This window comes from Haliotis cracherodii, unplaced genomic scaffold (assembly GCF_022045235.1).
Source record: "Haliotis cracherodii isolate W230 unplaced genomic scaffold, xgHalCrac1.p SCAF_3, whole genome shotgun sequence".
NCBI classification, from domain to species: domain Eukaryota; kingdom Metazoa; phylum Mollusca; class Gastropoda; order Lepetellida; family Haliotidae; genus Haliotis; species Haliotis cracherodii.
Genome location: NW_027266286.1, coordinates 71,596,987 through 71,623,535, shown reverse-complemented (window position 1 = coordinate 71,623,535; position 26,549 = coordinate 71,596,987). Strand labels below are relative to the sequence as shown.

General features: G+C 39.1%; 3 protein-coding genes across 3 annotated transcripts; all 3 read left to right on the top strand.

Annotated features, from left to right (window-relative positions):
* The first annotated feature begins 3,955 nt into the window (after positions 1-3,955).
* Positions 3,956-6,193, top strand: LOC139474576 (phytanoyl-CoA hydroxylase-interacting protein-like). The gene is made up of 2 exons (XM_071257644.1): positions 3,956-4,025; positions 4,286-6,193. Exons 1-2 carry the CDS (start codon positions 3,956-3,958, stop codon positions 5,074-5,076), a joined length of 861 nt encoding a protein of 286 aa, XP_071113745.1. The 3' UTR covers positions 5,077-6,193.
* A 1,626-nt stretch (positions 6,194-7,819) lies between these two features.
* Positions 7,820-10,330, top strand: LOC139474816 (phytanoyl-CoA hydroxylase-interacting protein-like). Its single transcript, XM_071257941.1, has 2 exons — positions 7,820-7,927; positions 8,698-10,330. The coding sequence occupies exons 1-2, from the start codon at positions 7,894-7,896 to the stop codon at positions 9,360-9,362; spliced, it is 699 nt and encodes a 232-aa protein (XP_071114042.1). The 5' UTR covers positions 7,820-7,893; the 3' UTR covers positions 9,363-10,330.
* Positions 10,331-14,973: 4,643 nt separating this feature from the next.
* On the top strand, positions 14,974-20,351 carry LOC139474211 (phytanoyl-CoA hydroxylase-interacting protein-like). Its single transcript, XM_071257119.1, has 2 exons — positions 14,974-15,073; positions 17,729-20,351. Exons 1-2 carry the CDS (start codon positions 15,040-15,042, stop codon positions 18,373-18,375), a joined length of 681 nt encoding a protein of 226 aa, XP_071113220.1. The 5' UTR covers positions 14,974-15,039; the 3' UTR covers positions 18,376-20,351.
* The last annotated feature ends 6,198 nt before the right edge of the window (positions 20,352-26,549 follow it).

Genomic DNA, 26,549 nt, shown 5'->3' with positions numbered 1-26,549 from the left:
GAAACAAAAGATGCCAGCATCTATTGACGTGCATCATAGTTATAAGGAAACAAAAGATGCCAGCATCTATTGACGTGCATCATAGTTATAAGGAAACAAAAGATGCCAGCATCTATTGACGTACATCATAGTTATAAGGAAACAAAAGATGCCAGCATCTATTGACGTGCATCATAGTTATAAGGAAACAAAAGATGCCAGCATCTATTGACGTACATCATAGTTATAAGGAAACAAAAGATGCCAGCATCTATTGACGTACATCATAGTTATAAGGAAACAAAAGATGCCAGCATCTATTGACGTGCATCATAGTTATAAGGAAACAAAAGATGCCAGCATCTATTGACGTGCATCATAGTTATAAGGAAACAAAAGATGCCAGCATCTATTGACGTACATCATAGTTATAAGGAAACAAAAGATGCCAGCATCTATTGACGTGCATCATAGTTATAAGGAAACAAAAGATGCCAGCATCTATTGACGTGCATCATAGTTATAAGGAAACAAAAGATGCCAGCATCTATTGACGTACATCATAGTTATAAGGAAACAAAAGATGCCAGCATCTATTGACGTGCATCATAGTTATAAGGAAACAAAAGATGCCAGCATCTATTGACGTACATCATAGTTATAAGGAAACAAAAGATGCCAGCATCTATTGACGTGCATCAAAGCTATCTGTACATGAATTATTTTTCATTTTCAAATTGTAACAACTCAGGCATCCCGGATCTGAATAGTTCCCCAATACTTGATCCTTGGCGTTTCAGCTAACTAAGTTGATGTGAGCAGATAGCTCACTCTTTCGTCTTTCATGTGATTCGATTAATCTTGTAAATAGCCTATAAAATCGCATTTCCTTCTGGAGACCAAACATTGAACGCCCCAGTGAATGGAGACACTTGAATTTAGCAAATTGAAACTATGCTGATTACAACTGCAAGTCTGTACAACTGTATTTTTCAGTTTAAGATTTAAAACTCATAAAAGTTCCAAAAAGTCCCAAATTCTTGATGGATGCTATATTTTTGTTTAATTTGTTGAGTACTGGAAGAACAAATCGATAGCTACTTTATTAATTAGTCCAACTAACTTTTTGGAAATCCACATGGGTCAACAATTTGTTCTAAACAAAAGGTGAATAATGCCTTTAACCAAAATTGTAAATGCTCATAAGCATGTCCTCTAGGTTTCTGGAAAATCATTTAAAGAAAATTCAATCAACATTTTAATGGTAGGCACATTCATGCAAATTCATCTGATCAACTACTAGGTGTCAGGAGACCTTCCCCTAGCAATGGTTACATACTATAAAATGACCATTTAATCGAATATGGTCTCTGTGTATAAATAATCCAAACTGTATTAATAACTCTCGCTTTATCATGTGTATGTTTTTGTATTCATTCAGGTTAACTTGTAATGGTGACAGAGGGTATTAATAACCCGTGTGGGCTTGTCCTGCCCCGTGCAGTGCATGGTGGAACACACAGGCACAGATGTCGCTATATGATAGTTTATCGCGGCGTGTCATCTCACCTCACCTCACTGCCTTAATATGGGGTTACCAACAATAGCCCAATCAGGAATGCTCCACTTCCTGAAACGTTGCGTATACGTGGCACATGTCATGTGAGGCTCATGTGAGGCTCTTGTCAGTAGTATCAGCTACCTGATATACGTCTCTGGTGGGAAAGGAGAGACAGTGTTGATATGGATATACAGCTAATTTGGGCATCAGAATCTAAAAGAGATAGCTTGTACATTAGAATAAGAATACGAATATGTACATTGCAAATTTAAGTGAATGCTTAGTCCAGGTAGACAGAGGTTAGATCTTGATGTATTGTAGTGTTGTCTCAATTTATCGAAAACAAGGAAGGTGCACTAATCTGACTATATGATGTAAAGGGGATAATGCATGTTCAGAGTGCTTCTCTAATCGGTGTTGTGTTGGTCTATATTCACAAAAGCTAAACGTGTTAGTGTTAAGGAAATATAAACAGTGAGTTTAGTTTAATGCCACTTTGCAAACGTCTCTCAGAGACATCCTTGCATGACGTTTATCACAGTTTGTTAGGGTAATATGGGAGGAGGCCAACGTTACACATGTCGAAGACGAACAATAACAATGAATAGGTTTTCATTACAGCTGTTGTGCCGGCCATATGGAAAATCGAATTTGAAACAAATTTGGTTCTCATCTTGTGTCGGAAGAAGTAAATGTCAGTGTCGCTGGTCCACTGCTTCGAGTTGTTATGCAGTGTGTTGAGAAGATCAGCAACCCTGCGGAGTCCTTCGCTTGGATAGAGACGACTGGCCTCAAAAGTAAAACAGAAGGCCAGTCACTTCCACTCGAAACCGTCAACATGTAATTTGGCATCAACATGTAAATATCAAATGTACAATATGCAATGAATTCAATGAGACTGTCAACAACAATGTCAGTGGATGCCCAGCTTTGGCACAAACACAGTATCTTAAGCGACGTGATGGAGTGGCTCGATCATTTTATTACCGTCTTTGCTATGCTTGTGGCTTTGACACAGAGGTCCATCCATGGTACAACCCGGAATATGTAGAGGGCGTCATGGAAAATGATAAATACAAAATTCTTTAGAATAGGTCCGTACACAGCCTCAGACGTATCCAGGTCAAAAAACCTAATCTTGTCCTATTTGATAATTTTTTGTCCCTTTTGACACTAATGTAATTAACAAGATTCAGGAAAAACATGGCAAATATGCAGACCTCGCTTTCGAAATATCACGCTTGCATCCCAAGTGCCAAGTTGTCAGACTCCCCATTGTTCTCTGTGCCTTAGGTTTGTACCTCCCAATCTGTTGACTGACATTGGGAGAGTGCCCTGGTTTGCTACCAGGAATACAGCTCTTCTGACAACCTGGGTAATGCAGAAGGCTCCAGTGTTGGGGAGTCTTCACATTCTCCGAAAAGTTTTGGGTGGGTTCGACTAGGCAGCGCTTGCTAGGAGAAGTCCCATTCGCTATCTGGGCAACGTGTAGGGCAAGGGCCCTGAGCTGATGTTGAGCCTAACCAGCCCGGACGTGCCAGGATCACCAAAAACCTCTTTGCTGCATTTCTTATTCTAATATGTAAATAGTAAATATAATAATAATGTTTTGAGCATTGTGTCTATTTGATATATGTGTTATCAAAGATTTAACAATTGCACCTATTCTATACCGAATCATGTCTGAATCAAGAACATGCGTCGTAGTTCAAGGTATTAGAGACTTGATATGTTCGATTACGACTTCGAGACAAATGAAGGAGTCGATAAGTGCTTTTTAGGCCATGAACACATTTTGTCAGGTCATCCAGGGAACCAGACATTCGCTTCGGGAACATGGGATATGATATCAGCCACGCTCTCGGGAATATGTGGCTTTGGCTAGAACCACGTAAACGAAAGCAGCCATTATATATGGTGTCAAAAGCATCTTTTGTATAGAAAGAAGTCGGATAAGAAAACCGATCGGAGAGATAGGTGATACCTTACATAAAACGGTTTAAACAGTAAAGCAGCGTTTGGTTCAGATCAAGCAGCTAATGAGTGAGTTAGTTAAAATATGAGTGAAAATATACGACTTTTTGTTACCTCTGATTTGACGTGTGCACATCATGCAACGGTTTCTACGTCAATAACCGACTCCTAGCATACCATAATATACTCCTTGCATACCACTAAGTAGTGTTGATCCTACCTCGGATACTTCCTGCATGGGAATCATACCCTATCTAGCATTACACTGGTTATAACCTAAAATGCCTTTCTTATACCTCACAGAAAATAGAAGTGAAAATGAAAGTAGAAATTCAAGGAACCTTGTCATTGTATACGCTTGAGCATTATGTCAGTTACCTCAATACAAAGAATCTGGCCTATTGCACAACAGTACTCTGTTTCTATTAATAGAGCCAACATATGCACAGAACAGGTATCGGCAACCATATTGCAATCATGGCTGTAGGAGGAAGCACAGATGCAGGAAAAGGTATGGATATACTTATGTCCAAGATGACTATTACAGTATTTTCATAGTATTTTGTGTGCTAAAGGAATCGCTCAAACGATCTCGTCTGACATATTTTGTATTTCTGTTGTATAATGCGGCGGACAGATATGCAGTCGGTATTGAATGGGACATAATTTCTCATCTGTGAGAGTCACAATAATTTGAAATACTTTTCGTCGATGTTAACATGGCTTCCATGATATCTATACTAAAACATAATTTACATATTCATTTTACAGAATATCTTCAGAAGCTGTTAGATAAAGCTAATGATCACAGCCAGAGTGGCATATCTGAAGGTGTATATTACCTGTACCGGAATAAACCCAACAGCTACTTTCAGGATATCAAAAATAAGTACAATGGCATCATGAAACCGAGACTCAAAGACAATGGAGGTGATCCACGCTGTCCAATCAATAACAGACTTGGCGGACTCTTTTTTGGGGTTACACTACAGGGAGGTGTTATACCAGAAAAATCGCCATTTGGAAACACAAGAGTTAAAGTTCCGCTGAGTGAGGTGTTTCATGGCTCATCAAATTTGTACTTTGCCGATTTCTTTTGCAAACCTTCACCCAACCGAATACATTATGTTACCTTGGTTCTGACAAAGGCTGATTCAGAAGCAGATATGTTCTGTAAAGAGAACCTGATCAAACTCAATGTCATGAACAACTTGTACTTGCGAAAGCAAAGCTTTGGGTACTCAACACTGAAACAATCCAAAGTATTTGTTGATGTGTTCTATACAGAAGATATAGACATATCAAACAGGATCCTCAGTTCTACAGGGATATATGGACGAGGGCAAAGTGTTGGGGGAATACCAAAAGCTGGTGGGTGTGGGATTTGCAATGTCGGAGTCGACCCCGGAAGAAGATATGTACATCCCGTGGAATATGACGATCTTTTTGACGATGACGATCTTTCTGACGATGACGTTCGTTTTGACTATGACGATCCTTTTGGATATACAAACGATTATGATGATATGGGTATTAGCTATGATTCTGATGATTACTATTGATACCTCGATTGATGGGACTATATTAAATAATCTTGAGCAGATTCAATGACAGATCGCCCGAGTAGGTGTTTGTATTAGTATAATGTGTATATACTATGACATGTCTTTAGAGTAATGTGTCACACAGTATATATATTTTTTTCGTACAGACAATATTATTTTATTTCACATAATCAGATGAGATACACATGTAGAGTTGCTTTTAAGCTCATGGATTTGATCATAAATGTGTGGCAACATTAGTCTAAAAAGGTACTGTGTTTAATGCATTTTGGTGTGGATTTCTGAAATCTGGGATTGTAATCATTTCAAGATACTGTTTTACCTACAACGAATGAAACCAGACAAATTGATTCATGTGAAAAAAATAACGTAGGAACCATTTTGCATTTTATAATTAATTAATCATGAAAAATCTATATAATCATCAAGTCACTGTCTTCTTTTTACCAACAAATATGAGGCAGAAAATGACATCCAATATCCACTTTGTCACACAAACCCATTACAAATGCTTAAACTTTGATAAAAATATCTAAAAAGCTAGAAAATATTAACACTTTGTGATGAATAGTTAGTAAAGCGTTAGTTCGTCCAATGTGTGTTTGTGTGTATGTGTGTGTGTGTGTGTGTGTGTGTGTGTGTGTGTGTGTGTGTGTGTGTGTGTGTGTGTGTGTGTGTGTGTGTGTGTGTGTGTGTGTGTGTGTGTGTGTGTGTGATGTTTTATTGACCTCGATGTTGGGATTTTACGAGCTGAACGCTCATGAAGACTCAAGATGGTGTTTGGGGTGTGCTGGAATAGTTGGCTCATGAATTGCAGTGTAAGTGTAAATGTTGTATCACTGCAATGATTAACATCTCTCAATGTTTGAGTGTCTGGTTTTTACCAATATTCCACTCTTGTCTTTTATTTACTTTTTGTGTGCCTTAAGTATTAACCATGTAAAATATTGTTATTTCCATATACATGTATACGTAATTAATTGTTTGCTTCAAAGTGTACTTCTGACATTGTCATTGTTAACCTTATTATTTGATTCTGATGTTTGAAGCTCACATTGCACATTCTCATTGTTGCGTCTCACCAAAATATTGAATAAAACGATTTGGTTTGATTTGTTTTGATTCATCAATACAGCACCAATGTCACAGATAAAGGGAGCCAGTCTCTCATGTTAACAAATTGCTTCACATATATGTCATGTATGTTATGACATAATTATTTGCTGTCATTCGTTTTGATCTTAATGATCGTTTTAATCGTTTGAATTATTGAATAAATGGTGATCTATGTTGATTTGATTTGATTCATCAATATATCATCAATGTCACAGATAAAGAGAGCCAGTCTCTCACGTTAACTATATGCTTCATTTAAATGTCATGTATGTTATGACATAATTATTTGCTACCACAACAACTATCCAAATCAAATGCAAACTTTGTTATGGACTCTATGTCAGCGTTTCTCCAGTCACTTGAACGATAGAGCTGAAACGTGTGTGTGTAATGCAGTAGAGATTTCTTCTGATAAATGCCACGTATCAAGGTAACTCTACCCGCCACGTATCAAGGTAACTCTGCCCCCTATGTCAAGTATATTTCTTCAGTAACAGATATGAACGTTTTTACACAGGCACTTCACATCTGTGATAAGTGTATAACCAAGCCCACAAGGGAGGTGTTTTGATTTCACACTCTTTTATGAAACCAAATGAAAACAGTAAGTTTATGACAAAAGACCATGTCTTTTGTGTATCTGTCAATTGTTTTGTATAGGAGTTGCAAAGTTTAATGCTTTTTGTTGTGTACCTGAGTTTTATTTTATCATTGGGTTAATTAACTTTCCAAAGTGATACATACCTGCTGGAGTTAAAATGGTAGTGTTCTGGGTACCCACACGCTAAGATGTTTCATATGCATTTACGATCTTTATTGGTTATGGGCCGTGGGGTAGCCTGGTGATTTATTCACAACGCCGAGTGACCCCACACGTGTTAAACGTGAAAATCCTAATTCCGGTGTCTCCATATGGTATTGCCAGAATTATTGCGAAGGATGTGTAAAGTCAAAGTCACTCACTCACTTATCTTGTGGTGATCTGGGATTCGAACACAATTACACTCATACGAACAGTCCAGTGAAGGGTACTTATACCTAAGCAAGACATGTAAGTATGTATTTTAGTTCATAAACGTTGGAATTGAATGACGTTTGGTTTCTTAAACATTTGACACACATAGATTTTCGGCCAATTCATAAGAGTGAAATATCAAGATTTTCTTCATACTGCATATTAAGGAAACGTCTATGATAAGTCATTAACTGCACATCGACTGCATAAACGGGAAGAAACGTAAAACACATGCAGGTGATTGATCAGATGTATCGAACTTCTTTAGTGGAAACAGTGGGGGACAGTATGAGCAACGACCCTAGCCTTAGGTACATACAATGAGCCAAGCCCTGTAAGCACTCAGTCCTCATACGTCGGCTCTAACGACAAGCATGGCGTACTGGGGGCGTAGTTGTGATAGATGTAATGTCTATAAAATCACAAGGGGGCTGTATCTTAACTTTGAATGAAAATCGGGTCTTCATGACCTCTAATTATCATAAAGGTTATCTTACTACATACTTAGAATGCGAAATCGAAAGGGAAAGTAACAGTTCTAGGATCAGCATTGATGTAGGGGACAAAGGGATCTTGTTTACACACAAGCGTATCGAGGTATATATCGATCCAACATGACTACTCAAGTCACTTTGTGAAGAAGAGCTTGGAAAAGCAGTAGGACAACAACTATCCTATCTGTCATGGCTGAAGGAGGGAGTATAAATGTCGAGAAAGGTAAAGGTGTTAGTGTGTGTGTTAATGTGTGTGTGTGTGTTAATGTGTTAATGTGTGTGTGTGTGTGTGTGTGTGTGTGTGTGTGTGTGTGTGTGTGTGTGTGTGTGTGTGTGTGTGTGTGTGTGTGTGTGTGTGTGTGTGTTAATGTGTGTGTGTGTAATAATGTCCTAGGTATTAATGAATATCTTGGTTGGATGCGAATATAATTAACTGATAGCTACAAAAGTCAAGGTCACAATTCTTTACTCAAAAAGCATTTGCAGATCGTTTTTAAACATTTTAAACAAAACAAATTTCATTAAATATAATTTACAATACAAATATAATGATGCTTGAACGGATTGCTTTTCAAAGAATGTTTCACACTTCTTATGCTCTATCTTCCTGCTTCCACCTGGAGTCACAAATCAACTGACACATGCATATCATTGTCATCCCTATTTTTCCTTGTACGCCCTGTGGAGTGAGTGAGTTCGGTTTAACGCCGCTTTTAACAGTATTCCAGTTATATCACGGCGTGTCAGCTTTATGTGGTAGGAAAGCCCGGAGTGATGCAGGTCTCAGACGTTTACCACTTCGGTGAAACCCACGAGCACGGGTATGGTGCCGGCAAACCTAGAAACATCATTGGGATGGCTCTTTGGAATCAAGACTGATTATTCTATGGCGTTGACGTTTTGATATTACAAACGTTATCTCATCTTAAGTTTCTAATTTTCAGTACTGCACCGGATGTTATCATGGTGTTCATTTTAAATTTCCTGTATCAGAATATCTAAAAAAGCTGCTCCGCAAAGCCGAGGACCATTGCAGTGGAGGCAGCTTTGATAATGTATCTATCCTCTATCGCAACAAGCCGTCCTCCTATTTCGTGGACATTCGGCAGAACCACAATAACATCATGGAACCTTATCTAAAGGACAATGGCGGAGACCAACGCTGTCCAATAAATGGGAGACTGAAGGGTCTTTTCTTTAACGTGACACTTACGAATGGACAACTGCCAGATAAGTCGCCTTTTGGAGACACGAGAGTGAAAGTGCAACTGAGTGAGGTTTTTGATGATTCAGCAAAACTTTACTTTGCTGACTTCTACTGCAAGCCACCACGCAGGTCCCCACGCAGAATCACACGCACGCGTGTTCACTACGTGACCTTGGTCCTGACACGTTCAGGATCAGAGGCAGACAGTTTCTGTAATATGCACCTGCTCAAGCTTGATTCGTGCTCCAACAAGTTTTTGATAAAGACATTCTCAACATACAGAACAAAGGACTGTCCTCGTGTCCACGTGGAGGTTATGTATACAGAGGCCGTGAATATGACAGACAGAGATCTCTCCCATACTGGTACCTTTGGTCGAGGTCACAGCTCACAAGGTGGGATAAGGAAGACTGTGGGCTGCAGCATATGCAGTGTTGGGGATACATCTTAGAATGAGTGTTTTGCTTCATAATCAGACAAGCTAGGGATACATCTTTGGATGATGTCCTTCGGAAGCTATCGGCAGCAATTAATCGCGAGGGTTCTTTCTAGAAATGTCCATCGGGTGTATTGCTTCATAATCAGACAAGCGCATAAACGCCATACTGGTACCTTTGGTCGAGTTCACAGCATACAAGGTGGGATAAAAAAACCCTGCTGACTGCAGCATATGTGATGCAGGGGAACAGGGTATTTGGATGAGATCCGAAAGTCAACTTTCCCTTATGTCGAGCAGCTCCAGACCTGGTGTTTTCACAACTTTTGAGCTATGAATATGTCCTAGAAGTTGTTTGATCAAGGTTACAACATTCAATGCCTCAGTAAAGCTTTGAAAACGAAATGTGGAGGATATTTCCAAATTTGACGCATCAGTGAACAAAATGATAATCGATGAATTTTCACTATTTATATCATATGTTCCTGTATCATTCAGGCAAACAATTGACATGCCTTTGCATGTGTTTGTGACGAGTGCCACCGGTGGGGCAGGAAACGGTTATCTATTTGTAAACACCTGGTATCATCATTATTAGATAGCGATTCATAAACACATGCTTATCGGACTCTACTTTTGGCCGAGATTTCTTATGATTATGGAAAGAATTTATCGCGTTTATTCACAGTTGTCACTGAAATCTTCACTCCTGAATTGAAAAGCTGACTTTTGGAGCTTTGTGTCGATAATCAACTGCATTCTTTAAGAAAATATGTTCAAACATTTTGCTTACATGAATGTATGCCTAGGCAAAGTGTACATGTCAACAGTACATGAATTGCCCTGTAAGTGTGAGTGAGTGACTGAGTATGTTTTACGCCGCTTTTTAGCAATATTCCACCAATATCATCTTATTGCATTTTACACACAATATGGGAAAAGTATTAAACATGCAGTATTAGACATGTAAAACATAAATACCATGTATATACATTTATTTTAATATATCTCACCAGAATATTGAATAAAACGATTTGATGTGATTTGATTCATCAATACACCATCAATCTCACAGATAAAGAGATCCAGTATCTCATGTTGAACATATGCTTCTCTGGTATTATGTATTGTGACCCGTGAAGATCCGGGGTAGAATAGGTCTTCAGCAAACCATGCTTGCCGTAAAAAGCATCCATGCTTGTCGTAAAAGGCGACTAACGGAATCGGGTGGTCAGGCTCGCTGACTTGGTTGATGCATGTCATCGATCCCAATTGCGTGGATCGATGCTCATGATATCAATCTCTGGATTGTCTGGTCCAGACTCGATTATTACAGACCGCCGTCATATAGCTGGAATATTGCTGAGTGCGGCGTTAAACTACAAACCAACCAACCAACCAAATTATGTATTGTTTTTGATCAGATATGATTAAACAAAGGTTGATTACCAGCAAAAGTAAATCTAGGTAGGGAACAGTTAATCCCCAGTGAGCGATACTTCGTGTTGTTGTTCTGCTGGTAGTGAGGCACCAGGCAGGACTCTGAGAACAGAACTTTAACTGAGAAAACTTGGTTTGACAGCTTATAGTTTTGTGTCATTGCTCATTCTCCAGGTCGCAATATAGCTGGAACACAGTCGTTGTGTAACAAATCATGAAACCATATACACATGAGTGTTCACAACTGATATTTTAATATCTTTGATCATTCCTCATTGTGACTGGAACACAGCCGATGCGACGTGAAATTGAAACTCTCCCACCAACTTATTTCTCGTCAGAAACACGGTATACAATGTTACAGGACATGTTCATCTCCCTAACCGATATACTCTACATATGTCTCTGTGGTTATTCGACCGCCTACGTGGCCTAGTGGCAGAGCGTCCGCCCGCTCGATCCCCGGCATACCAAAAGACGTTAAAACATGGTACTTGTTGTTACCCTGTCTGGCGCTCGGCATTAAGGGGCTAAAACAAGGACTGGTCGGCTCGGAGTCAGTATACTGTTAAACTGCGGCATGGTATCTCAGTGGGCTAGCACTATAAATCGGCATCAGTCCGGACAAGTACAAGCACACACAAGCACACACAAGCACACACAAGCACACACACACACACACACACACACACACACACACACACACACATGCATGCACGTCGCTATATAAGTGCAATAATCTTGGACGCGACGTTAAACCCAATTTCACCTCACCTCACTTGTGGTTATTCGTTCTGGTCCATTAGGGGGCACGGGTGGCCCAGTCGTCTAAGGCGCCGCGATTCGCTGTGCAGAGTTGCGTCCCTTGGGCACGCCAGAAACCTATGATTGTGGGTTCGAATCCCGATTCGCCCCGATTATGTTTCTAGGTTTGTCAGCACCGTACCCGTGCTCGTGGGTTTCACCAAAGTGGTAAACGTCTGAGACCTGCATCACTTCGGGCTTTCCTCCCACATTAAGCTGACACGCCGCGATATAACAGGAATACTGTTAAAAGCGGCGTTAAACCCAACTCACTCACTCACTCTGGTCTATTACATCCATAGCGGTTCATTAGCACTGCAAAACTGACGGGGATGGTACACTTACGGCGATATCTTGTTCAATATTTGTTTAAAGGCGCCAGAACAGGTCTATTAATATATCCTTGTTGGCAGTGTAAAAGGCCGAGCCGCAATTGCTTACACATTACGTTATTCACGCTTCGCGTACAGTGAAACTATGCACTCTTTCTGTATGTACAAACACCGTGTACTGCAGTTTATTTATTCGCATTTATTCAATTCTTATGTAATGTAGGATAGGTCGGCCTAACCCGGTAGGTCCAGGAAGAACCTACAAGTACGAGGCGACTACATGGATCGCTTGGTCAGGCTGTATAGAGATGCTTGTAGCAGCTGTAACACGCTTAGTAATAGCAGCAGACGAGTAACAATAGTGTCAACGTGCATGTGTTGACGGGGAATTAGCTCTTGGGGGAATAAAGGACAAAATCGACATCACTGTCCCCGGAACGCTTTATGCACAACATGTAAACAATAAACAACAATTGCACAATGAGCGGAATACCTGCTCTGACAACACATAGTCAAACACAGCAATGAGCAGACTTTCCAGCTCAGGCGTACAAGAGGTGAGCGGAGCTCCAGCTCACCTCAGGGCGTTTCCTACGAGCAGCATATCCTGCTCGAGGTCGTCCCTATGCCAGCACTCGGAATACCAAGCCTGACTAACACCGTAGTAACTGTGTAATGGTAGCACATATATAGTAATGAACAACAATGGACAGACAAAGAGACAACGACGTTGCTTTGGACATATGGGCGTGATTAACAAACACAGTTCATGGGATGATCAATTAGGGCAATAAATGCCATACTATAAAAAGCAGTAGTTAAAGGGAAGTGATATGGTAGTCCAGGCTGACTGACAGTCAAAATACAATGAAATGTTGGTGAGGATTAACAACGGGGATTAGCGCCTAAAACGTAATGACAATTAAGTTATGGAGACATGGCTACAGGGTAAATTGCCCTTGAAGTCAAATGTACTGCAGACAATGGTAGTCATAAATCAGTCGCTATGACAATAGTTTCTAAATGTCAACAAACAACGAATGACTTTAAACGTATTGGTATCTATTCATCGGACATGAAGCCATATATGTCGCTGTGTTTTATTAACACTTGGCAGTTTATTGCCTGTATTATACATTAACCTCAATCAAAGAGGTTTTACCACAGCTACCCAAATCAACAGCATACTATAGCATGCCCTCTTTGATTACCGGTGAAGTCGCTTGACAACAACAGCTGAAACTTCCTTGTATATACGTACTTCTATGTTGTTGTCAAGTATATTTCTTCCACAAGCACTTCACGTCTTGGATAGGTGTACACTCAGGAGGTTTGTTTGTTGTTTGTTGTTTAACGTCGCACTCAGCAATGTATCAGCTATGTGACGGCGGTTTGTAAATAATCGAGTCTGGACCAGAATATCCAGTGATTGATATCATGAGCATCGGTCCACACAATTGGGATACGATGACATGCATCAACTAAGTCAGCGAGCCTGACCACCCGACCCCGTTAGTCGCCTCTTACGACAAGCATAGTCGCCTTTTATGGCAAGAATGGGTTGCTGAAGACCCATTCTACCCCGGGTCTTCACGGGTCAGTCTACAAGGAAACAAGTTTGTAAAAAACATGTCTTGAACGTTGTTATTCATGTTTCACTTGGTATTCATAAATATCTAGGGGGATTCGACGTATAATTACCCTTAGACTTACAGGCCACAAAACGTAACAAATGGAGCCTGGCCACCCGACTCTGTTAGTCGCCTCTTACAACAAGCATAGTCACCTTTTATGGCAAGCACGGGTTGCTGAAGACCTATTCTACCCCGGACCTTCAGGGGTTATACTCAGAAGGTACTCTTTTATGAAAACAAGTGAAAAATGTAAGTTTATGACCATAAACTGACCATATCTTCTTGTCAATCTGCCAAATATTACGCGTAGGAGTCGCAAAGTGTTATGTTTTTTGATCGGTTCAATTTATCTTCCAAAGAGATATGTCCCTGTTTGGGGTAAGATGTTACTAATAAAGGTGTTTACAATGCATTTATGGGTGTGTTTTTTTATCGATGAAGTGCGATTAGGTAGCCTAGTGGTATATTCTTCACGCCATGGGACCTGTTTTCGATATGTGAATAGCCCACGTAGAATGTTTCTGAAAGCAGTGTAAAGCCAAGACACTCACTCACTTGTCTTGTGCTAATGTGGGATAATCTGGGATTCGAACACACTTCACTCACAAGAACAGTTTAGTGATGCGCATGTATACCTACATGTGTGGAGGGTAAGGCACTTTATGTGTCTTAGTTGATAAACGTTGGAATTGAGTGACGTTAGGTTTCTCAAACAATTGATGTACATGGAATTGTGGCCGACTCATAACACTGAATGGTCAAGATTTTCTTCACTCTGCAACTGAAAACGTTTATGAAAAAACACAAACTGCACATGAAATGCATAAAGCATGGTCCATTAGACTTACACAGCGGAGTACATGCACGTGTGCGTGGATGTGTGTGGATGTGTGTGTGTGTGTGTGTGTGTGTGTGTGTGTGTGTGTGGCTGCTTGTACTAGTCCGGACTAATGAGGATCTCATAGTGCTATCCCACTGACATGAACTTAATGAAGACCCCACTCATAAACAGTATACTGACTCCGAGCCGAATAATACTTGGTTTAACCACTTGATTCCGAGTGCCAGTCTGGGTACCAAACAGTACGATCTTTTAACGTCCTTTGGTAGACCCTCGACCTTGCTCCCGGGCACACGCTCTATCCACTGGACCACAGAGAAGTCGAATGAACACGGCGTAGTTGGAATAGATACAAATAAATACAAAGGGGGCTATATCCTGACTTCAAATGATTTTGGTCGGGTCTTCATAACCTCTACATTTCCTGGAAGGTTCTCTTAATCTATACTCAGAACGCGAAATCGAAAGGGAAAGTAACAGTTCAAGGATCAACACTCATGTATGACATGGGCTAATGCAATCATGTTTGCACACGGGTGTATTGAGCTATTTATTGTGCCAACGTATACACACAACAAACATAACTACCCCAGTCCCCCCTTGAAGAAGAGCTGGAAAAAGAAACAGCTACATAAATCATCATGGCTGCAGGAGGGAGCATGACTGACGACAAAGGTAAACGTTTGCGTGTGTGTGCGCGCGTGCGTGCGTGCGTGCGTGCGCGTGTGCGTGTGTGTGTTGTTGTTTAACGCCGCACACTTCCATATTCTACCCAAATGACGTCAGTCCGTTAAGGATCGAATCTGGACATGTCAAACCAGGGCCGGGATTGATGCTACGAGCAAAGATCCACGCGCAAAGATCTACGAGCAAAGATGTACGCTGAAACGCTATCAAGCGTTGTTGTGGACACATTCTAACCCTGAATCCAAAGTGGGGTCAATGAATTAAATATAAATTGACTAACACTCGTAATTAGTCGATGTGCACATGTCTGAGGGTGACAGAGAGTTTGTCTCACACATTTATATGTATACAACTATGCAACCTAATCTTTAAAGTTTGGTTTCGTGGTAAGATGGTCAGTGACACCCGCTTTAGAGATGAACAAAGTTCAGTGTACAGAGGAGTATGAACATAAGTTATACCGTAACCAAACAAATATATACACAGGTTAGGACATACTGATAGCGGAGATAGCATATAGGCAATGGCTGCGTTGTCTTTAACTGACTTAATTGTTAGGTGAACACAACTTTGAAATGACGGAACTTATTTTCTCCCCTTCAACACGCTTTAATGACAGAACAATTTCACAAAACCGTGTGTTGCCAGCGGGATTCGAAGTCCCCACCGAAGGCTAACTAATATAGTCCTCTGGTACGGCGACATGGAAGAAATCATGTGGAATTAACAATGACATATTTACTCAAATCTGGACGAATAGTTTATCCGTTTATGAACGGGTATATTTTTCAATTATTCAGTGTTATCATGTACATCAAACGTGCATGTGATTTGGTAGCTTTTCTTTAAAATTACTCTTTTCTCGATCTGGTCTATGATTGCTCATAATAGTCCCGTAAATATGGGCACATGATATACATGTAATTGTTTAATGTGCTCGGGTTGGTTCTAAATGAATCGTATACTTGCCCCGGGACGTGCATTTTAGTATCGCGTCGCTATTTTAGTGCAATAATCATGGGCGCGACGTTAAAACCCATTTCACATCACCTCACATGCACTTCAAAACCCAGACGCAAAATAAAGAGATGCACGTGTCAAGGCACAGGGAACATATACATCAGCACGTGCATCACTCAGGTGGCACTCGCACAGTGTGTTCACAGTTAAGTACAGAGTTCTTGAATAGCTTGAATACAAAGATAAATGTTGTTTGAACATGTTAGGTGCTAAGGTTCTTTGAATGTTCCTACCTCCATGGTTTAAGGAGGTAGGAGCACTCGGACTTTGTTGTCTAATCGTTGACACGGTTAGATAAGGGTTCCCGACGTTCAGAGCCTCGAACTCAGCTACACCAGAGTCTCAAACATTATGGTTAGATGTTGTCCAATGTTGTACTGTAATAAACATGCCATCCTTGGAAACTCGACATAGATCTAATGCACTTTAGCTGGGATGACAGAATACGTATCTCTATCCAAACTAAAACATCCTTAAAGTTATTTTTCTGATCCTTTGGACGTAGTCGTGAAGCATTGTAAACTTGTAAACTATTCTCCATTTTTTATTTACTTACCTGCATACTTACGTACAGGATGTGGCGAAAAAGATCAGCATAAAATTAATGAAATAGAAAACACAAGACAAATTTAGATTTTGATATAAATTATACGTTTGCGCTTACCATCGTACACGGAAGGCGGTGTGGAAAATATATACCTTAAAAGTTAGATTTTCTAGGTGTTTTATAAATATCTGGGAGGGATTCGACGTTCTTAACTAAAATAATTACTTTGTTTTAAGATCTTTAAATTATCCACTGGTATGAGTCAATAAAACACATTCAATGAATATAATTCATTTAGAACGTAACACGCTTTTTAGGCTATTTCCCTTTACGCGAACACATGGTGTCATCAGTGGTTTTCAGTTATCTATTGATATAATCATTTTCTTCACTATTTTCCCATTTACGCCCAATGGAATCTGCTTTGGCGGATAATCAGGACTGTTTATTCTCTAGCGTTTTATATTTCCGATACAAAGCTAAGACGGCTACGATGGAGCGAGTGAGTGAGGATAGTTTTACGCCGCTTTTAGCAATATTCCAGCAATATCACGGCGGGGGACACCAGAAATGGGCTTCACACATGGTACCCATGTCGGGAATCGAACCCGGGTCTTCGGCGTGACGAACCACTAGGCTTCCCGACCGCCCGGCTACGATGGAAGGGTCCGGTGTATTTTTTCTGAGTGAATATATGACACAATGGATAACCTGTTTCGGCAGATTCTCTGGCGTTGACCTTTTGAATTTACAAACACCAAAGTCATCTCATCTCACGTTTCTAATTATTAGACCCGTGAAGATTCTGCATACTGAAAAAAGGCGACTATGCTTGTCGTATGAGGCGACTACTGGGTCAGGCTCGCTGATTTATTTGATGCATGTCATAGTATCCCAATTGCGTGGATCGATGTTCCTGATGTTAATCACTGGATTGTCTGGTTATTTACAGACCGCCTTCATATAGCTGGAATATTACTGAGTGCGGTGTTAAACAACAAACAAACAAAACAAACAAATTCTAATTATTAGCACAGGATGCTATCATGATGTACTATTTAAAGTTCCCATTTCAGAATATCTGCAAAGGCTACTACGCAAAGCTGAGGAACACTGCAGTGGAGGCAGTATTGATACTGTGTCTACCCTCTATCGCAACAAGCCATCCTCCTATTTCGTGGACATTCGGCAGAACCACAATAACATCATGGAACCTTATCTAAAGGACAATGGCGGAGACCAACGCTGTCCAATAAATGGGAGACTGAAGGGTCTTTTCTTCAACGTGACACTTCGGGATGGACAACTGCCAGTTAATTCGCCTTTTGGAGACACGAGAGTGAAAATGCCACTGAGTGAGGTTTTTGATGATTCAGCAAATCTGTATTTTGCTGACTTCTATTGCAAGCCCTCACGCGGGCGTGTTCACTACGTCACCTTGGTTCTGACACATTCAGGATCGGAGGCAGACAGTTTCTGTAAGACACACCTGCTGAAGCTTGATTCGTACACCAACATGTATTTGCGAAAAACATACTTATCTGGCATATACGAGACACTGGACCGTCCTGCAGTTCACGTGGAGGTCATGTATACAGAGGCCGTGAACATGACACACAGGGTTCTCTCCCTTACTGGTACCTTTGGTCAAGGCCACAGCACACGTGGTGGTATAAGGAAGACTGTGGGCTGCAGCATATGCAATGTAGGGATCTTTGGATGAGGTCCTCCGAAAGCTCCTGGCAGCACTAAAACTAGGGTACCTCACAGAAACACCACTTGGGTGTATTGCGTCATAATCAGACAATTCCAAAACGGAAAGGAATATATACCGTACTATTAGCCTGTAATCGAATGTAAGATACAATGCAAGTGATACCTTATAGCTTAAAAGCGCTGTGTATCAGACCCATCCGTATAACAGATTTGAGAACTAGGGGTGGATTGGATGTGTGATTTCTCATTGTAACTGTACCCGACGGCAATTATAGATGCTCATGCTATGAAGAAATGTTTTTATGCTTCAGAATGGCTGCTGTGATGTAATATTTATTATATACTTCAGTGTGAAATACTGAGTTTTCCGAAGTTGACAAAAGTGATATGTTCTTTGCAGTGAACATAACACTTTGACGGAACTATTGTTATACAAGAGTTACCTCACCTTAAATTGTCTCCCTTTGTCGTAAGTGACTAGCCCGTACAAAAACTGTTGACGTTCTTTTTATGTTAGGTCCACATTTACAAGGCAAAGTAATGATAGACGGTCGTTTATGGAGTTAATATCACTTCTTGCCGTTTGTTATTCTCTCGAAAATGTTTACTTATAAACCGTAAATTTCTCATTTAACACAATCGATACTGTTCGCTTCGCAAAGTGCCATTTTTGTTACTTGACCAGCATGTATTCTTTCGCTGCCAACAGCGGTCTCCTAGTTTTCAAGAATCGTTTTTGTTAAAGTTGAATTTGTATATAATCATGTCTTAATGTATGATTAGGGATTTTTGCGACCCTTGATATTTTTTTATACTTTTGTTAATATTTTTTAATATTTTGCAAACACGAAACTTCTTTTTAAGTCGCAAATACAAGGGGTGGTGAACCGTTCCTGTGTGTTAGGTAGGGAGAATTTACGTCTCAAGGTTTTACATTTGTAACGAAATAATGTAATTTTCTGATAGACAAGTACACAAAAGTACATAGGATATTTCATGTGTCGAGTGAAATATCATGTTTCTCTCATCGAGTGACGGGGAAAAGGGTATATTATGTGAAAATATGTCCTTTCCCGAATCACTCGATGAGAGAAACATGATATTTCATTCGACACATAAAAATCCTCTATTTATTATACCTTGATATTGAAGAATGCTTGATTCTGATTGGTTAAAAAGAAGGTTTCCTTTTTGCTACGGAAACACCTTTTAAATATAGTGTGGTAGTTGGGCTAAAAATAGATCGTAATTTATCGGGTAGTATGGCGGTAAGTTTAATTTTCATGTACAGTAAGGGTGGTAAATTATAGGGCTTTGTAGTGCTACAGCAGGGCTGGTGGAAGTCGTTATCTTGTGGTCAATTTATCTATTTATTACTCACGTTTGGCAGTAAAATTCCATAGGAATTCCCTATGACGGTTACGAGGTCCATATGTCTTCCTGCCGTAGCGTGTTTCCGGATCTAGGTGGCGCCGAACACGCTATGTTAGGAATTATCATTTGACCAATGGGAAGCTTAGAAGATTGTATGACCTTGTGACCTATGAATATGGGTAGCTCCGTGGGTATAAAAGCCTGATACGACCGACATTAATTAGTTGTCTGAAGTTTCGGGTATCCCGACAAGTAAGTCCACAACACCCACTACGGGGGAACATCCCTCTAGGCAATAAGGTTTTCCTTACAACTAGTTTTACGTGTTTGGTTTAGTTTATGTGGTAGTCGGCTGGGGAAAAATTAGTTGTAGGAAAAACATGTAGAAATAAGGACTAAGGTAGGTTGGAGGGTAAGAAATAAGTTAAAATGTAGGTTTTGTAAGGTATTTATTTAGTATAGTTATTGGAATAGTGGTGTGGGGGAGAAGTAGGTGTAGGAGAAAATAGGCAGTAAAATAGGCAGTTAACGATAAAGAATTTTAGATCAATAGTAAAAGTTCAATTGTGTGTGAGTGTTTTCTTTTTGTATTTTTCTGATTTACTGTTAATTTGTACATGTTTTTAAGTTTAATAAATCATTTAATTTATGATTTTGTCTTAGTTTTGTTTTGGCAAAATTGAGAACCTGACCAACCATAGAACCTCGAGAGAGTACACTGTTAATGACTGATCACAGTAGAACACAACGCAAAGTCCGAAATTATATGACCAGGGTTCGAACTTAGTACTCTCCGATTGCAATCCTGTCACTGGGCAGCCCCCCAGAGGGCGCCTATTACAATAGTAAGCCTTTTCACACAAAATATGTGCGTATGAATACATTGATAGCCTACATATCGATTCATAAAGAATGGCTGCCGATCGATCACCACTAGGAACTGTAAAACGTATCGATATTTCCTCTAATACCGGCTTGGTCTCTAATGACTGCTTTGGTGATGAGATTGTCTTTTGCATACAAATGAAATATTTATGAAACTGTTAGGGACATGTTCCAAGCGAACAGACTCGGAATAGGCAAGTTCGATCGTCATTGAAACAACTGACAATGAAAGTAGAATATGACATTATAAAAATGTGTTTGAAGAAACTTGTATCATGACAACATGTTGTTTACAAACCTTTCTTTTGTTAGATATCCATTGCTATCTCCATCAACCACCATCGTAAGGATTTGGCAAGAGGGGATTTGAAAATCCATCAGAAAACACTCGTCCCTCCGAAAGGCCACGAAAACAATGTCCCACCATCACTGAAGTCACAGCATATCAAACTTGATGAAATTCATTTCAGAACACGCACAATTAAGAAAATCATACACGAGCCACAACTGTCTCATTGCTTTCATGATCACATGCTGGCTTTGAATCCGTCAAATCCTGAAATTGACAGGTCAAATCATGCAGATTCCTGGTGTCATTTATTTTAAGACAAGATAATTTCTCTCTTCAATCTAAGAGGGAGTGTGATGTAAAATGGACATGTTCTAATAAAACATAAAGTGTTTTTGCGTTTTGTATTTTCAGGGAGGGTCATGAAAAAAGGTACAAGGACATGGGGAGAGCTATATATGCCTTTTAACAATGTCAATGTTAAAAGGAAAACAAACATGCAAACAACTTGACAAACAAATAACGGGGAATCTCCTTTGAAAACTGCCATTTCACAATTCTTCCATGCATGTCATTGTCATTAACATATGTACATTACCTTGTGTTTCACAAAACATGTTTCACATATGTAATACTGCTGTTTAAATATATGCTTTTTTGTAGTATGACCGGAAGTATATTTTAAATATATTCACTATATTTACTATATCATATACATCCATGATGAATGTTCTGTGTATGCATTCTTGTTTCTTAATCACATTCGGGTTCAAAGTGGTCACCGTCAACCTCTTGGCGACTAAATAGATCGGCTGGTCAGGCGTGGTTTCTGGTTAGGTAACGCGTCATTGTATCTCATTAGTGTATCTCAATTGCAATACTCGTAATATCAATCACTGGATTGACTTGTCAAGACGCGTTTATTTACAGATCGCCGTCACACAGCTGGAGTATTCCCGAATACGACTTTAAACAGCAAAAAAAATGAAAGCAGAACAAACAAACAAATCATATGGATTCATTCTTAGATATACACACAGGAACTATGTGGCATATTGTGTGATAATAATATATAAAAGGTCAACGCCATTAAATATCCAGGTTCAAGCCGAAACAGATCTCGTTCGGCGTAAAGGGCCACTGAACGGACCACTTAAAATTAGTGACAGCACCAGGTGTTCTCGAAAAGGGTAAGCATGTCCTCATCGGTAGCTCCCGCCAGTCACACAATTTGCATAACAAAATATTTATTGCCTGACGCCGCATAGCAGTATTTAACACTCAACCGGCGTTAGCTAGTACTACGATTTAGTGTAGAGGTACAAGCAACATAATCACGAGAACCGCGGTGAACCCAAGTCCTACTAAAAAGAATAATCTAAACAGGCTATTTTCTGTGCTGAGGTGAGAGACCCGTATTCACGGTAGCCAAGTATCTATATCACCAATGACTTCATATCAGTGTTGTACATAGAAAGTCGAAGTGAAAGTAGAAATTCAATGAAACGATAATGTCAGCTATTTTTGAGTATGACAAAACAGCCCGATGGCACAATTGTGTATATGCCTTTGTAACGCAAGCCTACGCACAGGACAGAACTGTAACAGGCAGTACTCTTTTATAGTGGTGCGAAAACACATGACCATGGCTGTTGGGGGAAGGTCAAATGCAGGGAAAGGTATAGTTTCGTGCAATATACCAGTACTCAGCTAGAAGACCAAAATAGACGTGTTCGTTCCTGCTGTTCGTAGAATGCATGATTGAGTGACGAATTCGTAGCTGGCAATAAAACAGAATGTTAGAATTGCAATGCTTACATTTTTAGTTATCATACCTATATATTCTCTCTTCAATTTTGTATACATGTTTACTACACCTTCCAAATGGAATTTAACTATATTATTGTTGATGGTGAGGCTTTGACAATAACATTACCGCAAATGATTGTGTTAACCACATAATCAACCAACCAATCATAACCCCTTGTAGAGCAGATATCCTTCACTTATATGACCTCTGAAGAATATTTGTCTGATATACGAGTGGTCCACACTGAAGCTCAAGGTCATCCAATGTACACAATAACTTGAGTATTTAAGATTAGAAATTGACGAATCCTGGTATACATGACCTCTAGGGAGGGGTTTATATACAGTAAACAACCTCATTCAGAAAGTATTTGTCAATAGGGAGACGTCATACTTGTGAGCCCCGTCTAAATAGAGGATTAACCACTGTGTTTGGTTGTTACCGAAATATCTACACACGAGTGATTAATCTGTCACGATTAGAACAAGGCTTTATCTTTTTTCTCCCATAACAATACGCCATAAAAAGTCGAGCTTGTAATTGAAGATTTCCCGTGTTCATTACCCACTCGGGATTCCCCCCAGCCTCGTTTTCGAATATGCTCAGTGAGACAACTGCAGGTAAAAAGGATCTAGCGAAGACAACTCACACGAGTTTTCCGTGACAGGCAAGCCACATGTTCGCATTCATGTTATGTTTTTGGTGAACTATTAAAAGCTGATTGGAGTAACATTTTGAGAATTTGTAATGTGATTTGATATTTTGTTAATGGTTTTGGATTACTCGGCCCATAACTTTATTAACATTTGTCCCGCCGTGACTATCATTCTCAGTGCGCAACACTAAATAGGCCCACATTTTTAGTGTATGTAAATACGTTACTCATTTATTTGTCCTCTAGAAACAAATGTTATAAACCCAATTAAGAGGAAATTAAATATTGTCTTAAATATTGTGAAATATTGTTAACGAAAAACAAGGGCCCAAGGAACTATCAGCAGGATTGATCAGGCAAGATTCTATAAATACCAACTCAGGCAACTGATCAGCTGATTACTGCAAGGCAAATCTTCTCAAATCCATCAATGGATTGTAATATGTTTTAACGAATTTTCCTCTTTAAAACTAATTTTACAGTGAATAATTTAATATGTTAAATGATGATTATTTCATGTAATCTTTTTGGGCTTTTGTTTTGTTTTGTTCCGGAACATGGTGAGCACATGTGTGTTTTTTTCTTTAGAACATAATATTTAACATCATAACACCAAAAATGGTACTAAATGAGTTGTCTAATTTCCCCATATTTGTGAATGACAAGAAACAATGTGAATTTGACAAGCACAATACTTTATTGTGTGTGAAACATAAATACATAGGATATATGTAAACAATAAATTATTATTTCAATAGTTATTCAAACATTTGCAGTTAAATACCCTTGTAATGTTATATTGTTATTTTACTGCAACAGTTATCTCCAAACTAAATTCTTTTCTTATTTTATCAGATTAGAAATTAAGACTTACTGATAATAGGTAATTTGAAATTAACATTTTCTTCTTTTTCTCTTCACGAGAACAAGACTCATAATAAATATATATATTAGTGACCTGTTCATATATAATTTTTTTGTATAAAGTATTAAAATTAAAATTAGACATAAGGTTTATGGTGAAATGTTATAAGACAACCTCTTGTTGGTCATTTCTTCATCACCCATAAATTTGAGATTTTCTTTACTTACCATGTTCTGAAAATTTACACATTACACATTAGAATAATTTAAGATCTCTGATTAAAATAGCAACACAGCTTTCCACTCTCAGGCAGCCAATTACATTATGTGAAAAAAATAAACCGCTGTAAACTTTGTAATGGGAGAATAATACATAAAAAATACATTTCTTATTTGTCATATTTCCAGTGTATCATCCCAAGAAATGCTAAATAATTATCATCAAAATTAAGTTAGCTATGCATATTGGGGCTCTTTATCTGCTATGATAATATAACAATTGCATTATTACAGAAGTGTTTTTTCAGTAAACATTGAAAATAATCTTTGGTTTAAACAATATACTTAAGACAAACATAATTCTACATGTCTTTAATACTCTGTATTGTCTGTTTATTCTGAAAGTAATTAACTCTGATATTGAGTTTCTACCTAAAAATAATAATATGAAATTACTTTTGAGACTATTTCATCCTATCTAAAATACTAAATATATTTTAAGATGCATACATGTAAGAGTTGTTGAAAAAAAAAATTGTTTTTGAAAAAAATACCTTATAAGGTTGATTGGTGCCCACCATCTTTATCTTCATCATTTTGTCTGCTCCCTATAAGATATCCAAATAGTTAAGAAAAAATATAAATACATATATTACTTTCTTGAGTTTACATAGATTTTAGTATGACTTAATACATTCAAGTTTAAACGTGGTAATGTTGTTTTTTTAATAATGAGTTTCTTAATTGTCCTGAGAGAGTATGTTCAAATAATTGAAGTATTCATGTTTAAAAAACACCAAATAATTATTGGCCAAAATACATTAATTATATTGATCTGGATAAACTCCACCTGTTGGAGGGGGCGGTCGGGTAGCCTAGTGGTTAAAGCGTTCGCTCGTCACGCCGAAGACCCGGGTTCGATTCCTGACGTGGGTACAATGTGTGAAGCCCATTTCTGGTGTCCCCAGCCGTGATATTGCTGGAACATTGCTAAAAGCGGCGTAAAACCATACTCACTCACTCACTCCTCCTGTTGAAAGGGGAAACAACTGCTGTGGTTGCAAAACATCTTTGTTGTGAGATGTACGGTCCGTCCGGCAAAGTTTGAGCGTTTCCTGCATTAAAATTGAGCATTGCTTTAGATCCAAATTATTTGAGTGTTTATTTTCTTAAAATATGAAATTTAAGTCTCGATTATTTTAATATAACTATGAAATATGTTATTGATCGATCGGCTCTAGATCAACACTTCGTTATAACGTGACATTTCTTATGTGGTTGCATGATATTTATTTTTTTAAACAATATGGTTTGTTTCACTTTTTCATCGGTATTTTACATGAATTAATTTACTGTTTCATTAGCTTTGATATTAGCCTTGAAAACGCCCAGTAAAGAATGTACAGGAGTGGCTCACCTGGTCCCGTAATATCGATGCTGTATCTCGCTTCGGTTACCGTCTTCTCATTCTGCAACTGAATCTGGTACATTGGGAAGCCGAAATTCTCTGATATATCTCCACATTTCACACCCCTTCTTCCCCCACAAATTGTCTCTCGGTCACCAACCTTCGGAGATGAAAACATCGTCACCACGGTAATGTTTTGCCAGCTGGGGATTTCCCTGTACTAGACGACCTCGGGTATCCCCGATCCGAAACTAGTGCCGTCAATTATTTTTAGCCAGCCAATCAAAACGCGATGACACAACTCTCCACTCACAGCCAGCCAATCAGATTGGGTGATAAAAATAAACCATTGCGAATACACCACGGCTGGCGATTGAAGATCAAGCCCTGTTATGGGAGAAGTAAGGTTCTCCCATGTGATTGGATGATATTGTGATAATGGTGAGTACGTGTGAAGTAAATGTCCCATAAAAGTCGTGAACATGCTATCTTGAGCATTAAGATATATAATTAAAACCCTCGCTCTTCCCCCAATTGCTTATATCTACCAATCATAATGGGAGGACGTGGTTTAATTAACGTGGAGGCTCTTCATGATAGAATTGTTTTGTGCAATTTTGCACACATTTATTTGTCTGATGATCCTCTTGTGAAGCATGTCAAGACCGAGCCGAGCT

Bases quoted from the DNA above. Each gene is read 5' to 3' on its own strand.
- LOC139474576 (XM_071257644.1), top strand. From the start codon at position 3,956: ATGCACAGAACAGGTATCGGCAACCATATTGCAATCATGGCTGTAGGA. The intron at 4,026-4,285 runs GTATGGATATAC...TTCATTTTACAG, and splicing joins AAGCACAGATGCAGGAAAAG to AATATCTTCAGAAGCTGTTA.
- LOC139474211 (XM_071257119.1), top strand. From the start codon at position 15,040: ATGGCTGCAGGAGGGAGCATGACTGACGACAAAG. The intron at 15,074-17,728 runs GTAAACGTTTGC...TTCCCATTTCAG, and splicing joins GAGCATGACTGACGACAAAG to AATATCTGCAAAGGCTACTA.
- LOC139474816 (XM_071257941.1), top strand. From the start codon at position 7,894: ATGGCTGAAGGAGGGAGTATAAATGTCGAGAAAG. The intron at 7,928-8,697 runs GTAAAGGTGTTA...TTCCTGTATCAG, and splicing joins GAGTATAAATGTCGAGAAAG to AATATCTAAAAAAGCTGCTC.